Source organism: Elgaria multicarinata, chromosome 1, assembly GCF_023053635.1.
Source record: "Elgaria multicarinata webbii isolate HBS135686 ecotype San Diego chromosome 1, rElgMul1.1.pri, whole genome shotgun sequence".
In the NCBI taxonomy this organism is placed as follows: domain Eukaryota; kingdom Metazoa; phylum Chordata; class Lepidosauria; order Squamata; family Anguidae; genus Elgaria; species Elgaria multicarinata.
The window spans coordinates 84709776-84727643 of NC_086171.1; the positions used below are offsets into that span (position 1 = coordinate 84709776).

At 40.9% G+C, this 17868-nt stretch overlaps 1 protein-coding gene across 12 annotated transcripts in view; it reads right to left on the reverse strand.

Moving 5' to 3' along the window:
* The window catches only part of FHOD3 (formin homology 2 domain containing 3), a 401018-nt gene that overhangs the window by 214202 nt on the left and 168948 nt on the right, over positions 1-17868 (reverse strand). For all 12 annotated transcript variants that reach the window (XM_063131345.1, XM_063131400.1, XM_063131398.1 and 9 more), the window contains exon 4: positions 5202-5269. In XM_063131345.1, the coding sequence (XP_062987415.1) occupies positions 5202-5269 (68 nt within the window). The remainder of the gene's footprint in view (positions 1-5201; positions 5270-17868) is intronic.

Sequence of the window (17868 nt, forward strand, 5' to 3'; positions counted from 1 at the left end):
ATGGTACTGATGCCAGTATCCATGTTTGTATGGTATTCTCAGGAGACATGGCCCTTTTGACATTGTGTCCCCTCCTCTCACAAGGTTGGGGGGGGAGACAAAAATGATGACGTCAGACATCATGGTAATAAAACTCTCCATTGAAAGCAAAGCACTCAGAGTGTAGAGACTCTGGAGGGAGAGCCTGAAATTGGTGGTTAGCCTGCAAGGGATATACTGCCTGACGTGGTGGACAGATGTCCATTGGCTTTCGAGGGGACAGATATCACATCTCACCCTCTGACATTGAAGCTGCATGTGAGATGCCACTCTTGTTATCAAGAGTCCCAGCCTTTGTACCAAAGAAGCTATTAACGTTATTGCCAATCTCGGTATCGAGAGTTCCAGCCTTGGTACCGAAGAAACCAGTTATGTTATTGCCACTCTTGGTATCAAGAATTCTGGCCTTGGTACCGAAAAAGCCAGTTATGTTATTGCCACTCTTGGTATCAAGAGTTCCAGCCTCGGTACCGAAGAAGCCAGTTATGTTATTGTCAGTCTCAGTACCAAAAGTTCCAGCCTTGGTACCGAAGAAGCCAGTTATATTATTGCCACTCTTGGTACCCAAGAAGTCAGTTATGTTATTGCCACACTTGGTATCAAGAGTTCCAGCCTCAGTACCAAAGAAGCTAGTTAAGTTATTGCCAGTCTCAGTATTGAGAGTTCCAGCCTTGGTACCGAAGAAACCAGTTATGTTATTGCCACTCTTGGTATCAGGGGTTCCAGCCTTGGTACCAAAGAAGCTAGTTATGTTATTACCAGTCTCAGTATTGAGGGTTCCAGCCTCTGTACCGAAGAAGCTAGTTATATTGTTGCCAGTCTTGGTATTGAGAGTTCCAGCATCTGTACCGAAGAAGCTAGTTACGTTGTTGCCAGTCTCGGTATCAAGAGTTCCAGCCTCTGTACCAAAGAAGCTAGTTATGTTGTTGCCACTCTTGGTATCGAGGGTTCCAGCCTCTGTACCGAAGAAGCTAGTTATATTATTGCTACCGAGGAGGCCACCTATGGGGACTCTTAACAGTAGTGATTAGATCTGGCTTCTATACAGTAGCCTCGGCATGAGGCTTTTGTTGTTGTATGTCCCAAAGGCTTAAGTGACCTGGCCTTCCTAGATATCTCTTTTACTGCAGAAGCAGCTAGAGCGCATCCAGATTTCTGGAAGATCAGAACGACACACGGATAGAGTCGGAGTCCGAGGACACTGAGGGGACATAAGGGGCCTCTGCCATGATTGGCTGCATAAAGCACTTCGGAGAATCCATGGCTTCTAGAGCTTTTCTCTGCAGAAAACGCCCCAAGCAATCAGTCCCAGAAGGCTCAAGTGATCCGGCCTTCTTAGATATCTCTTTTGCTGCAGATACAGCTAGAGAGCATCCAGTATTTGAAGATCGGAATGTCCCATGATTGAGGAGCCTCCGCCATGAGTGGCTGTATTGATTGCTTTGGAGAATCCATGGCTTCTAGAGCATTTTCCTCAGAATCGCCATTACACATTTAGCCCTCAGAAGGCTTAAGTGACAGGTCTCAATGATGCGACCCTCTCCCAAACAAATCGAGGGAATGTTGGGGAAGCTTTCTGACACATCTTCAGAAAAAAGGCCTCAACAGCCATGCGAGCCCTCCCTGATGCGATCCCAGATCGCTGGAGGGTAAAATAGCAAAAAATACTAACAATAATAAATTAAGACTTAACAAAAACTGAAAACAAACTAAAAGAATTAAAAATCTCAGCACTCTAAAGCTTTCTCCTCACGAGAAAGACAGAAGTTCCCAACGAAACAACCTTTCAGCAAGGCGGTCGAAAGAGAACTGAGGAGAAGGGCAGGGACCCAGAGTCAGTTGATGGTGGGGGAGGGGTTCCCGCCAAAACCGTTTGCCTCAGCTATAGAAGTTTCCGAAACAAGCTCCATGCAGGCGCAGAGCCCATATGTGTGATGCACAGAGACCACGAAGAAGAACTGGGCATGTTTAGCCTAGAAATGAGAAGATTGAGGGGAGACATGATAGCACTCTTCAAATACTTAAAAGGTTGTCACACAGAGGAGGGACAGGATCTCTTTTTGATCCTCCCAGAGTGCAGGACACGGAATAACGGGCTCAAGTTAAGGGAAGCCAGATTCCGGCTGGACATCAGGAAAAACTTCCTGACTGTTAGAGCAGTATGACAATGGAATCAGTTACCTAGGGAGGTTGTGGGCTCTCCCACACTAGAGGCCTTCAAGAGGCAGCTGGACAAGCATCTGTCAGGGATGCTTTAGGGTGAATTCCTGCATTGAGCAGGGGGTTGGACTCGATGGCCTTGTAGGCCCCTTCCAACTCTGCTAGTCTATGATTCTATGAAACCTAAGCTGGATAGTGATAAATTCAGACATCCAAAAACAAGAAACCAAAGAGCACCGGCTTATACGTCAAGCTTTGACTGACAGGCTCACTCTTGCTTTTTTCCTCTTTTTATTATGAGTGGGAAAAGTGGGTGGGAAAACCCTTGAGTGGAAATTTACATTAAGTTCAAATTTTCCTTTCTCCAGTGATTCTGGGCTAAGCGAATCTTTGCTTCTGGGATGTAGAAAAGCAGTTCATGTCAAGGGTGGGACTATATTCTCTTATTTGCTAGACAGAGAAGGGCCCAGTGACCAAATGCTGCATCAGAGGAGACAAATATATTGATGCGATAACACCTGATGTTATAGTGCCTAGTGAATGTATGGCTAAATCTCCATATCACTGCCCTACACACAAATTTAATTGAAGGGCAAGCTGCAGAAATAGCAGAACTTCTCAACAGAATGCCTTTCTGTGGGGGATGACCCTATGTCAGACTAATGCAATCTCTTCTCCCATTTTAAAATCAAAGGACATGTAATCTGAACCAGCAAATTATAACAACTGAACAAAATATGCCTAGCAATAGTACATATCTGTCCAAAAAGGTAATGTACAAATGATTATGATGTTGATGACAACAACAAATAAATCTAAAGGAAAATATAAAACATGTTTTGATGCAAGTGACCTTTTCCAGTGGTACAACAAAATAATACATAACCACCACCTATCCAACTATAATCACTTCCCCGTCTTCTTGTATCTGTGGGGATCTGAGGACTCCTAATCCAACACGTTGGAGATGAATGCATCTCTTATGAGCCTTCAGATTTATTTATTTATTTATTTATTTATTACATCCTGCCTTTTTTTCCACAGAGGAATCCTCCTCCACCTCTCTATTTTATCCTCACAACAACAACAGCAACCCTGTGAGGTAGGTTGGGCTGAGAGTCTGTGACTCTCAGCCCAAAGTCACCCAGTGGGTTTCCATGGCTGAGTGGGGACTAGAACCTGGATCTCCTGACTCCCAGTCCAACACTTTAGCCACTATACCACACTGGCTCTCTGAGGAAGAACACCTTCCCTGTAGTTAGGTTACAGTTAGAGACAGAGAGAGAGAGGAGAGGCTGTCCTCTTTGGAACTTCATAATTGAGCTGAGCTCTATGGCTGTGGATGCCATATCATTAGTTACCCTATGTCCATGCATTGGTCTCCTTCGGAGAGGTGCGCAGATCTACCTTCACTGGGGATTTTATAAGTCACTCTTTAAAGCCCTGCGTGAGCATACCAGGACGCTTTCTGTAAAGCAGTCTGCTTCATGCTTGTGCCTTCCAGATGTGCTGGACAACAACTCCCATCATGCCGTGACCATGTCGGCTGGGGATGACTGAAGTTGTAGTCCAACACATCTGGCAGCCTCAATTTGGAGAAGGCTGAACAGGAGCACCTGTGCTGCTTCTGAAACTTGGGGGTTTGGATGGGTTTCCTAAGCAGGTTTATAAAATAGGAATCGCAAGAGTGTTCTTGCCTCTGTCCCTTTCTAATTCAGTTACGTCCCCACCCCACCCCACCCTAGATTTACTTGGTATGCTATAGTTTCTAATGTTTGTACATTGGGAAATATGAATCCTATGGCAGCAAGATTTTACTGTTCTAAATCTGTATTTTAATCTTGTATCAATTTTGTGGCATGGTTTATCTTGGTTGTGCTTTTTATATTGTATTTTGTATTTGTGTTCCACTGGGATGCATAGGGGGCAGTTCTACCATTGGGGTGAGGACGTGCAGGAGCTAAATGGTTCAGTTTCCAGTGGCTTCCCTGTTAGGAGCAGACTTGGTACAACAGTCAAGGAGTCCTCACAGTCTGTCCCTTCAGAGGTAGATATTCCCAGCTGAGATTTTGAACCCTCTAGGGCCAAAATTGGAGAAAATGTGTGGAAGTTATAGCCTCAAACCCTTTTAGCAACTGTGAACTACATTTGGGCTGTTCATCTAAATATAGCCTACCAAAACTGTATAGGCAATTTTGTAAAGAACATTTAATTCAAGTTTCAGGGTAACATACACACAAACACACACACACACACACCACAGAGATAATGTAGTTCCCAAAAGGTTACCATGAAATGACACAACAATGGGCCTTTGTGTCATTTTTGCCAGCGAACCAAGGGAAGGTACTTCCCAGAAGTTAAGACTGCCCCACCCCCAGAACCAAAAGAGAATTGGAAGATTCTGTATTTTGTATTTGTGCTTTTAACCTGTTGGCTGTTTTATTATGGTTTTAATTTTTGTGAACCGCCCAGAGAGCTTCGGCTATTGGGCGGTATAAAAATGTAATAAATAAATAAATAAATAAATAAATAAAAAAATAAGGTGGTGAAACGTCTCCACCTTCATTTAAATGGCATCCTTGTTGCTCCTAACCCTGTCTGACAGTTTTCAGCTATAGCTCGCCTACAATCCAATAAACTTCTGAAAAGGAAATGGTATTTTCACACATTTATGCACTAGTCATTAAGTAACATTAGAAAGCTATAATCTTCTGTTCAGAAAGTAGAGAGCACTGGTTTCTAAACTACATTTCTAGTATTCTGCCATTGATTATTATTTGATGCTGTTTTAAACATATGCTTTGGAGGTTTGGGTAATTTGTCTTACGGAGGGGGGAATAAGAATTTAAGAAAAAATAAATAAGTTGAGGTCGTTTAGCTTAGACTCAAAGACACTGTGGTCAAACTAGAGACAGTAATTCCAGGACACACCAAAAAATAAATTCAGGAGAATGTTCACTTACTTGAAATAAAATAAATTCAGAAGAATGTTCACTTACTTGAAATATTTGTTTCAAGGAGAAGAGGGCCCGCCTCAGCTCCCGTCCACTTGAGTTGTAGAGCTTTTCTGAAAGAAAAGACAAAAAATAATAATTTAAAATAATTAATTAGATATTGATTGATGAATGAATGAATGAATGAATGAAATCTTTATTGCTGTAAGCGATAAGCCATCACAATTCGACATAATAAAAACAAGTAAAAAGATAAGTTAAAATAAATAGGTTAAATAAGTTAAAAATTGATAATATAGAAAAATCATATTAACACACATTAAGAACTCGTGAGTGGGGAACTAGATCAGTACATATACCAGAACAAAATCTCCAACTCTCCATTATGAAACTTGTTGGGAGTCTTGGTGCCTAGCTCTCAACTTACTTGCAGCTAAGGTGAATTTGATTATAGCATTCAGTCCTCAAGTCTGTCCGCCAGGAATTATCATGAAATATTAAATGTAGAACGAGAGGGCAGGGGAACAGATAACTTTTTGCAGTGGCAAATTCTCCAGATGACTAGGAAATACCATTCAGTACAGATATGTGAAAGAGCACCCTAATAAAGAAGCTTAAAACCAAATGGCAATCGTGGCTCAATGCCTCACTTCTGATCTTAAAAACTTATTGAGGGAGCAGAGGGGGGATTCCTTTCAGGGGAAGCAGCTGAGAATCTAGTGGTTCCCTTTCAACACAACAGTCCTATGATTCTCAGTGATGCCAGTTCACAGTGATTAATCCTGGATAGAGGATTCTACTAATTCAGTGCAATCCTATGCATGTCTAGTCAGAAGTACATTCCAGCGAGTTACTCTCAGGTAATCAATAATCCCAAATAACCTTCAATTAATCATTTTAATTTCAATAAAGTAACATAAGCAATTGACAGGCCTTTTTGAGGAGTCTGAATAAAGCCTACCACATTATTATTATTATTATTATTATTATTATTATTATTATTATTATTTAAGTAGCACCATCAGTGTACATGGTGCTGTACAGAGTAAAACAATAAAATAGCAAAATCCTGCCGCATAGCCTTACATTCTAATAAAATCATAATAAAACAATAAGAAAGGGAAGGGAATGCACCCAACGTGCATGTAAGATAGCTTTCAAATTTAATTAATAGAAGCTACCATTATGCAGCTTTCTTTCTTTCTTTCTTTCTTTCTTTCTTTCTTTCTTTCTCATCTAATTTGGAAATATGGACTATTTCCATATGCAGCAGAACACCACAGCCAACATATCAAATAACTGAGAGAAGTTCCACAGTCAAAGGTACTGATCCAGATTACAACGGCCGCCATAAATTCCGTCCCCAGTCAACCCAAACATCAGTCTCCACATGCTGCAGTTTGTGATGTGGCATGGGAGGCAAAATAGCTCTTGGATTCAGGCCACCAATATTCATTTCAATACAATATGGTCATCTCTCTGTTCCTTATGATTTTCGTGTTAGTAGCTTCACAATTCTTTGATGGCTTAGGGCACAAATTGATAACGAATGTCATTTTTACAGGTTTCAGTTTTAATTTGGTACTGGGGCAGGAGGAAGGAGCTGGGCATCTATATGGCCTGCAAAGTGGTCAATGTTCCAAAAGTCCTGGTTCCTGGAGTCTTTGGCTTTAGCTAGACCTAAGGTTTATCCCGGGGTCATCCCTGTTCATGTAAATGACACACAGGGGATCCCGGGAGCAGGCAGGGACGACCCTGGGACGATCCTGGGATAAACCTTAGGTCTAGCTAAGGCCTCAGTTTGCTACCAGAGACTGGAGTTCTGCTTTTTAGGGGAGCAAGTGAAAGCAGGTTTTTTAGGCACCTGTACTGCTTTCTAAAAATGCAATCCATGCTACATAGTATCTTAATATACTATGACTGAAAGTGGGGGGAGCAAACTGGGCAGTGGGAAATATTTGGGAGGAGTGCCTATTACCCCTTGGAATCATTCCTGAGCCTACCAGAAGCAGAAAGCGACAAGTGAGATCAGCAATGAGCAAAACTCTGCACATGCTTAAGGTATTTTCTTCTCATCTGTAATAGTGGTGCCAATTTCCCAGGGCTGTGGATTTTCTCCCATTCTGTGCAGGCTTCAAAATGTCAGGAAACGTGACTCGAATCAACAAAATACGCATACACACAAAGAAAACGCTTAGGGTCTGTTGTAGCGGTGTGCACTATACTTCAAATGGCGATCACATCCCACTGCATGGTTCTAAATTTCGTATGAAAAACCCTTGGACATGCGTTCTTTGATTGTGTGTTTGTGGGCATGCATGCACAGCAGTTGCTCTGGTGCAGAGTAGGGGCCCCATTACAAACTGCTAACCCAGGGTCCTTCATGGCCTTGATCTGGCCCTGCTCTTAGACAGGCCCTATTGAAGTCCCTTCACTTCTACAATGGCCCACTGGGTCGTTCCCATGTGTTCTGCATAAAAAGAAGAGTTACGTTTTGGAAGAAAATTACTTCAGTTCTTTTCTGTGAAAGCAGCAAAACACAATGGAATTTTGTGTAATCCCAATAGCTTCAGCCTGTAAGAAAGACACACCTCAGCAGTTGTTTATAAATCTCCAAAGCAATTTTCTGTCCTTGGCACTAATGTGTGAATTCTCTCTCTCTCTCTCTCTCTCTCTCTCTGTTCTCACAAATATCCCTTCTTTATGGAGTCAACATATTCTCAGAGCAAAACATTGCAAAAAAGGATTTTTGTCTTGGAATCAAGGGCTCAGATGCACACTTTAATTATCATAGCCCAAGAATTAATTCACTGGCATGTATAAGTACATTATGTTTCTTGGCTGGACAAAACTAGAGCCTTGTCAGGAAAGCTGAAAGAATAATAGTTTTTTTTTTTTAAAAAAATATTTTGCTGGATTCTATTTTTAAACATCTGCTTTATTTTCTTCATGTGCTAAATAGGAACAAAAATATTCTTTGGAAAGATACCATCATCTGGCCTTCGTTAGAATTAAAATTCCCTGTGTTCACATACAAGACACAACACAATTGCATGCAGTGTGCCTCCGAACAAGGGGCCATCTGCATACACATGTTTGAAGAGATCTGGAACCAGATTTTAATTTATTACATTTTTATTCCACCTTCCTTCAATTATATTACGCAAGGTGGTGTACATAGGGGTCCCCAGGCAATCAGCCATCCAGGCACTGAACAGACCCAGCCTGCTTAGATTCAGCACTACTGCTATATCATGTGCTTTCAGACCATGCCTTGGGACTAATGTACCTTAATGCAGAGTGTCTCCACCATTACAGTCCCACCACTGTTGATACGTACGTCAAAATTATGGCTTCATGACTCATTAAATCTTACTTCCCATACCTAACAGATGATCCTTTTGCTTCTGGATGAAGAGAGCAATCAAACTTGAGACAAGTCAATACTACAGACCTTTATGACACAACCAAATGCCCCCACATAAGAACACCACTAAAATTAAATGGGACATAGGGACGATCCCTAACTGATTTACTATTGCTGAAGCATTGTTCTTCTCTAATCAGCTGAAAACGCAATTGTAGCGATGATTCCAATATAATGCTGCATTATCCTCATTAACATCCTATAATTCCCATCTCCATGGGAGAGATAACATTACAGACTTACAGCAAATGCGTAGGAATGTTTCTGAGGAATGAGTCCCAGTAAGTTCAATAAGACAATCTCCCTGGAAAGTATGTTAGGATCTCTGCCTTTTTTTTATCTGTGTAGTTGCCCTGCTGTGCAATAATGAAAATGAACTCTATGTGTGTGTGTGTGTGTGTGTGTGTTCTGTTTCTCACTCACTGGAAGGCAAGGGCCTCATCTACACCAAGCAGGATATTCCTCTATGAAAGTGATATGAAAGAGGTATATAAAACCCAGCAGCCACACTACTGCTTTATAGTGGTACTGAAGTGCACTGACAACTGTTGAGGCCCACAACACATCTACACCAAGCAGGATATAACACTATGAAAGAGGTATGAAAGCGGTATATGGTATGTGTCAATGGGCCCCAACAGTTCTCAGTGCACTTCAATACTGCTATAAAGCAGCAGTGTAGATCCTGCCTTTTATGTACCGCTTTCATACCACTTTCATAGTGGAATATCTTGCTTGGTGTAGATGAGGCCCAGGGTGACAGGCAGGGCACTTCCCTGTGGTTTTTCCAAGGCCATGGTCTCCACTTGGAATGAGGGCTTGACCTGGGCTCTCAGTACAATCACTTCCAAACATCCTCAACCCAGCCATGTCAACTTCTTGATGTACTGGGAATCAGAGGATGGTGAAACAAGAGGGCTGATGATTAGAGCACAAATGGTGTTAGACTCATAATGGATACAACCAAACACTTTTAAGAATCCAATTTCTATCTTATTCTGCGGTAGCGATAACAGCAAAGAGAACGTCTCTGTTTCCACAGCATTTACCATGTTAGTGGCCCGGTTGCCACATGCAATACACCGGCAAAACCACCACTGATCGTCATACAAGATTAAGTAACCACAAAACAGCTATAATGATAAAGAAGACTGAAGAACCTGTAGCAAACACTTTAATTCATGGCAATATTTCCTACAGAACAACCATCTGATCCAGCAATCCTTGAAACAAGGGAAAACATTTGGATTTATAACTGGACACACTGACTCCAAATCACCTGGAACTTGGAGGATGACACCACCACCTCTACGTCCCCTGCAATATGGAATTTTCACCCACAGCACTAACATACTAGAACTGCCACCCTGGGTGGCAGCTGTGTTTCAGTTCTTATACTATCAGTGATGAAGACAGAAGCCAAAATGTTTCATAGAAATTAAGAAATATGTATTTATCCCTGTTTTGCCTATTGGGGTGTATGGCTGTGGTTGTAAATATAGTGGAATAAAAATATTAGTTGAAAATACATATAAACTTCTCAAATATCAAAATCTACAACATGAGACTAATGTCAGGTCTTTTAGCTGAAGAATTAAAAACTAGAGGAACCCCCTGTCCTCCAGAAAGCTCTCTGGTGGCTATCATATCTATATGGGGAACTGCCTTAATACTTTGCCATTTGGGCTTGATCAAAAGAAAAAAATACTCTCATTATGACTTTGAATTTTGTATCACCTCTTAGAAACACACTTGCACTACACAAGTGGCTTATGTTTGGGTTTAGTGAAGATGCTTTCATAGAATCATAGAATAGCAGAGTTGGAAGGGGCCTACAAGGCCATTGAGTCCAACCCCCTGCTCAATGCAGGAATCCACCCTAAAGCTTCCCTGACAGATGGTTGTCCAGCTGCCTCTTGAAGGCCTCTAGGGTGGGAGAGTCCACAACCTCCCTACAGAATTGGTTTCATTGTCGTACTGCTCTAATAGTCAGGAAGTTTTTCCTGATGTTCTGCTGGAATCTGGCATCCTTTAACTTGAGCCCATGTTCCAGTTTACGCAAATAAACGAAGAACACAAGTTTAACAACAACCCCATACTTGTTATATTTGATATTACATCACTTTATTCTAATATACCTCATATTGATGGTATTCAGATTCTAACTGAATTTCTTAACAGCAGAACTAGCAAAACACCTCACATAGAAGTTATCATCCCTCCAGCAAAGTTTGTCCTCATGTGCAATAATCTCAGTTTTAACAAACAAAAAATACTTTCCACTAGAAGGCCCAGCTGTGGGCATGTGCATGGCTCCATCATAAGCTAATACATTTATGGATAAACTGGAACTGAACCGAACCGAACCCAAACAGAAACCACTTGTAATTCAGCAATGTGACTATGGGATGCGCAAGGCACCTGCTTGCAAGGAAACAAAAAAGGAGTTGAAAATTCGAAATGGTACTGGGGGGGGGGGGAAATGTCCTCGGTGTGATTAATATCACTTTGTATTGTGATTTGTCAAGGTTTTAGGGTGTGTTCTATGCATAATTAGGGATTTCTTTCAATCACAGGGTGTCCTATTACAATTAATGTCCATGTTTATAACAACATGTCCTATTCTTGATCATTCATTTATATCGGTTGTTCTTTTAGCGGCCCTGACGAAGGCTGTTCGTGAAATGTTTTACAAGACCAGTTTGATAGAAATCTTTTTTCAGTACCATTCTGAGGTTTCTCCTCTGTGTACGTGTGTGTGTATGTGTGCGCATGTGCGTATTTCTTTTTGTGTCTGGTGCTGCTCCCTTGCTTCTTTGTTCATTATAATGTCCACAGCCATCCCCAGTCTGATTGTCACTGAGACCATCCAGTATTATATATCAGTAACTAAAGTCAACTGCCTGGCACAGAGGGGAGAGAATATATAACAAAGTAAGATCTGGAAGTCTTTCAGGAGGCATATAAAACTAATTATTGCAGCATGCCATTCTTTAATTGTATGTCGGACAAATTAAACTAGTGCCCTATAAGTGGGAGGGGGACCTTGGGGGGACTCCAAAGCAAGCTTTCGTCTGAGCTTTGTTTTTGTCTACAAAAGCCAATAATAAATCTACTGGCAAGACAATGCACTTTCCTTTTTACTCCCAGACCCAGCAAAATATATCATTTTGTGAGAGGGATCATTCACAGGCACAGTGCCCATTAGTACATTAATGCTATTCTTCCGCATGTCTGCTGAGCCTATGTGGCCATGTCCATTACAGATTCTGAGCGTTTGATCTGATCTAATCTAACTGATAAAAAGGTCATTCATTGCACAAAATATTAAATGCAGAAAAGTTTAAGCTTCACGGTTTCTCACTACCTTCTCATTACTCTAGAAGGAAAGCAACTTCTATTTTGCAGAGAAAAAGTACTGTCTGTCTTTCAGTTGTAGTCTGACGAAAGCAAAAATATTGAGGACTGGTTTGTACAATCTGAACAATAAAATTGTAACACATTTGTTGGGACTGTACCACTTTAAGCTGCAAGTAGGTATTCACAAGTGTGAATGCCCCTCATCGTCGCACTCTCATAGCTGTAAACCTCCCCGCACCAGGATTTTTCTAGGGTTCCAGAACCTGGGGCTCTGCTATAACAGCATTTAAGGTGCCAGGAAGCCCAATGGTGAGACCTCCCTGCTGCCCTGTCTGTGCTTCCAAAACGTTCTAGCAGAGACCAGTGTCATATCTATGCCACAAAATTTTATACAGACCATTTGAAAGTAAAAAAAAATGTAAGTGCATAACATTTCTTTGCCATTCCTCTCTCATTAGGTTTCAATAACTTATTGTTGGAAGTGAAGTAATTTCTTTTGTTCAGACTGTCTGGGCTCCCAAAGCCCTGAAACGTGATCATCAGAACTGGCTGTGAAGTGCACCATGAATCCAGTTCCCAGGATCTGCACACAGACACTCATGCAAAGGTTTGTCCATGAATCAATGTTTTCCTCATTATTTGTTCACAAAGAGTGCTGACAGCATATGATTATCCCTATTGGAAAGTGCTGTAGTAGATCACTTATTCAATTGACTGGCCATTATCCAGCCTATGATGCGTACTCTCTACAAATATCTGGCAATGCACCAGTCTGCTCTGGGAAAGCACATGGCACAAACTCTACCTGACAACTAGCCAAGTGTCAGTTAACACTCAGTCCATCCTCCGAGTTTGTTGCTGAAAAATAAATGATTCCAGTATGCTTGTTTCGGCAGGGCTGCCATGAAATTCTCTGCAAGCCAGAATTCTGAATAAAAATTGGGGTTCTGATGGGTTGGATCCCAATCTTGAAACAGCTAGCTCACTAGGCTATATGCCCCATCCACAAGCCATGAGGCTTTGGTTCAAGTCCCAAGATCACAAATTGGATTCCTCTGCAAGTGATCTATAAATATTTATCTGACTTCTAAAATATATTTAGGATGGGCCCATAGTTTAGAATTGAATAAAAATAAGAATAAAATAATCCACCGTGTTCCTGGGCATGGGGTATAGATAAGTTGGGGTCTGAATCGAGTGGGATCAGGATGTAGAATCAAGCTGGATCCTAATGTCCCCCATTGCTTCTAGCCCCTTGTCCTTAGATTGTAATCCTCGCTGTGGAAACTCTGAGCAGGAGTTATCATCCTATAACTTCAGTTCAAATCCTGAGATCAGTTAAATGAAGCAACTTCGGACGCCTGGCACAATACTGAAAGAATACTATATGAAGTGTGGTAGGGAGAGTTTTGCTACGGAAGAAAACCTCTCTCAGCTGGTGGGTAAATAGTCCTGGCTTTGGGCAGAGGGTCATACATGGTCCCTCCCAACGCTATCGTTTTCAGTTTTGTATCATATAAAAAGTGTCCAAAGGCAGAAAACATGGGTACTTCAATATTAAACCTCCCTCTCTCAGTGCTGTCATTCTGAATTGAACCGATAAAGCCTTGCCACAATTGCTTTAACTTAATCATAGAATCATAGAATAGCAGAGTTGGAAGGGGCCTACAAGGCCATCGAGTCCAACCCCCCTGCTCAATGCAGGAATCCACCCTAAAGCATCCCTGACAGATGGTTGTCCAGCTGACTCTTGAATGCCTCTAGTGTGGGATTATTTATTTATTTATTATTATTATTATTAATAATAATAATAATAATAATAATAATAATAATAATAATAATTTTTTAAAATCCCTTATCTGGTTTTCTGCATTGGTTTTGATTTTTGTGATGTTACTCTCTGGTGTTTAACTAGAAATTGCAGGATGCATATTTTGCGTGGTGTTACACAAAGCTTTATCATCTTTAATTGTTTCATCATCACAACAACCCTGTGAGGTAAGCGCTATTATCTCTATGCTACACATGAACAACTGGGTCTAAGATAGTGAATTGCCCAAAACTGTAGGAGAAAGGGAGGCATAATATTTGAAGTCTGCACCAGGCTGTCTACTTACTTCCCCTAACCTGACCTTCAGCATATGCTTTTATTTGGGTATCATCAACCAATATGTAGTATATTCAGTAGCTGCAGACATGGCTAGAAGGGGGTGGGCAGCAGTGATAGTACTGGTTGCTGTGGAGTAGAATCAGTGGCTGTCAGTTTGGAGCTGCTAAGAGTCCCACAAATTGTCAGGATTCAGTTGGATTCTGTCTGTTGAGAGTTCAGTTTCTGCTAGTAGAGATAAGCCCTTCATCACAATATCCCATGCTGTTTGCAGCTAGTTTTTTAGGTTTTTAAAACTACTGCTAAACATCCTTGCAGGCGGATCATCTACACCAAGCAGGGTATTCCACTATAAAAGCAGTATGAAAGCGGCATATAAAAGGCAGGCGCCACATGACTGCTTTATAGCGGTATTGAAGTGCATGGACATCTGTTGAGGCCCATTGACACATACTATATACCGCTTTTATACCATTACATCCTGCTTGGTGTGGGCTCCTGCCATTTATATACTGCTTTCATACCACTTCCATGGTGAAATATCCTGCTTGGTGTAGATGAGCCCCTAGAAATATATCCCATTGGAACTTAGTTCTGAGTAAATTAGGTTATAATTGAGCTACAAGACTACACTCCTAGCCACATCTAACTGACAGACCCTGTACATATGACACACTAAGCCATGGTGGTTAAGCATTTTGAGCTGATCATACTCTGTACAGCACCATGTACACTGATGGTGCTATATAAATAAATAATAATAATAATAATAATTATGGCTTAGCATGTCATTCGAACCATGACTTACCATTCCTACCTACCAATTGCTACATAACCAGTACTGCCAATGGAATGCTGACTGTTTGTTGAGGGGTGTGTGTGTGTGTGTGTGTGTGTGTGTGTGTTTGAAATAGACATAGCTGACTAACTCCAGAACAGGAACACTCCATACTGCAATATTTTTTGCAGGTCACAATTGTTCCACCTTCTACTTGAAATTTCTACTTGCGCATTAAATGAGGAGCAGATATACACATGGAACAGCAGACACAGAAGGAAACAGCAGCCTACCACATTGTTGCTTTGTATCATTCTTACTGTGGAACACAAGCAAAACAAATAGGATAAAGGATGGCAAGGTCAAATCATTGGGTAAGACCACTCCGCTGCTCCTTCCCCAAATTTGTGTGGTACTTGTCAGGTGCAGGTAAAATGCAACCAGTATACTATGCACAAATTATTGAGTGGCTTGCGTCATTAGGAAATCATTTGTGCAATATGCAAATTAGGACACCCAGATTTGGATACGCAACACGTGACAACTCTACTTGGATATAGTTGGATGTGTGGATATTGCATCGAAAGTATCAAGTGTGACATTCTATATGATTTTACGGCAGATACCTAAATCTCATCCAGTGCAATCTGATGAACGCCGTTTTGGCATTTGATACTCGATGGAACGAAACATATGCTGCACTGAATTTGAGTACTATAAAGAAAATATGACGTATTTTATCAGGATTGTGATTGCTTTTCCACTCTATACAAGATACAGCATAAAAAGCATTTAACAGCCATGCTCATGACACAATTTCAGCCCATGTTTAGCTTTGTAGTTTTATGCCATAAAGGGAATTGCTTACTAGCCAAAAGTTCAAAACACACACATACACACTATTTTGTATGTGAATGGGTATGAAAATTGGTAATGCAACAGTATTTCCACTAATCTCATAGCATTTAACAAAGAAACCCAAAAGAATATTTAATTATACTGCTGCCTGTTTCCATCAGTACTTCTGTTCGCAGAACTGTGTCATGAGTTCCTTCAAGGAACTCTGGGAGCTACAGTTTAGCAATATGCTGAATTCTGCTCTGCCAGAAGCCTCCCCTCATTGAACAACAATTCCCAGGATTCCCTGGGAAGTGGGGATCACTATCAAACCAGAGTCACAGAAATTGCAACAATTTCTTTTCCCAGCTTTTTTCAAACAACCATTTTCTAAGAGATGCCAGTTGGCGGTATGCCCAGAAAACATTTGTCAACTAACCAGATGGGATTGGGCTGTATGCCATCTACACAAAACTATCTAATGTAAAAGGCACTTGGAAATTAAAGTAAAATAAAATAAAAATGCACTGTAATACATAACGAGAAAATGTCTTAAATATGTATTAATAAGTGCCTTGACATAATGCAAAGAAAGTGAAAACATAGGAGCTTTAAAATCCTTCCCCATTTCCACCCCAACACAGATGCACCTCTTTTGCTTATATTCAAATGAGGATATTCTGCAACAATCTTTACAGTCAAAAGTTAAATCAAGACGTAATAGTATGGTATTTCTGACATTCATTGGAATAGCATAAACCATTTGGGAGAGCAACATAAGTCTTTCCCCCCTAAAATCAGAAAAAAACCCATGCTGAATTTATTTATTTATTTATTTATTTATTCATTCAAAGCATTTATATCCTGCTCTTCAGTCGAGAGACTCTCAGAGCAGTTTGCAAGAATCAATAAACAGACAGGCCCTGCTTTCAGTCTCACAATCTAAAAGGCAGATGCAAAGCAACAGATTGGGGCAAAGTATGAAGCATAATGGTGATGCTTGATTCGGTCGCTGAGATGGATTTGAGGTCAAGCTGCAAGTCAATGCACTAGGAAAGCTCAAGAAGGACATAATTTGCATTTTTACGCAATATCAGAGAGCACCGTTTGTCTAGAATTTGCTGGGTTTTTTGTAATGTTAGTATCTTAAAAATATAACCAGAAACCTAAATTCAGAGAGTTGGTTATTTTATGAATTGTGTAAAGATTACACATCAATATGAGAAACTAAGCCCTCAATCACCTTTTTTCATGCCCTTCTCGTCACCGCTACCTGCGTGTGGCTTCTCCAGAACTTTCTTGCTTTCCTCCTTCAACTTCTCAACCCACAAATCAACCCTCCCTAGAGCCCACAGTACCTCCTACCCCTTGGCCCTTTGTGTATTTTTTTCTCAGACAAACCTTCCACTTCATAGCAGTGTATTGAATTTCAACATTCATCACTGTCCCTTCCTCCTTAACTGTTAAAATGTTTGTGAACTCTGTGTGACATCTTCGAAATTCAGCCAATAGCTAAAGGGAGAACAGATATCCACAAAGAGATATATGCACTAGAGTCCATGCTCCCCTGCTTCTTCAATTCTCCCCTTTCCCTGGACCCTACTCCCCTTACAGTTCCCTATAAAGGCCCTAGCAGCATCCTTCCCAAACGTATTTGTTTGAATGCTCTACACTTGTGTCATTCTACACACACCTCAGTTATAGCCCAATTTACTTACATGATCAAATAATGTTTGAAGAAGCATGAATGTCTGGGACAATGTGTGTGTGTTTGTGTTAAGAGACACAGCACACGGTTTTGTGAACTGCCCAGAGAGCTTCGGCTATTGGGCGGTATAAAAATGTAATAAATAAAATAAATAAATAATAAATAAATGAGCATCATAAACCTGCCCGAGGGTATGCCTTTCTCTGTAATTTCTGCAGAGATGACCCTAAGTTTGGAGGAAGAATATCTCACACAGTGACACAGTACAATAATTATGGTACAGCCCCAAAGAAGAATTCTGTAAGTCCTCGCAAGAACCTGTGTAAAAGAGGGTGAGCAGCAATCCCGCTCTGATGAGCAAGTTCATGATCTGAGTAGTTGTGCACAACCAACACCTGCCTGACACACCCCAGATCATTTGTATACTTCCATAACTATTATTCCTTCATTATTATTCTATCCCAACGTTTTTTTTAAAAAGGGGGGTGGGAAATG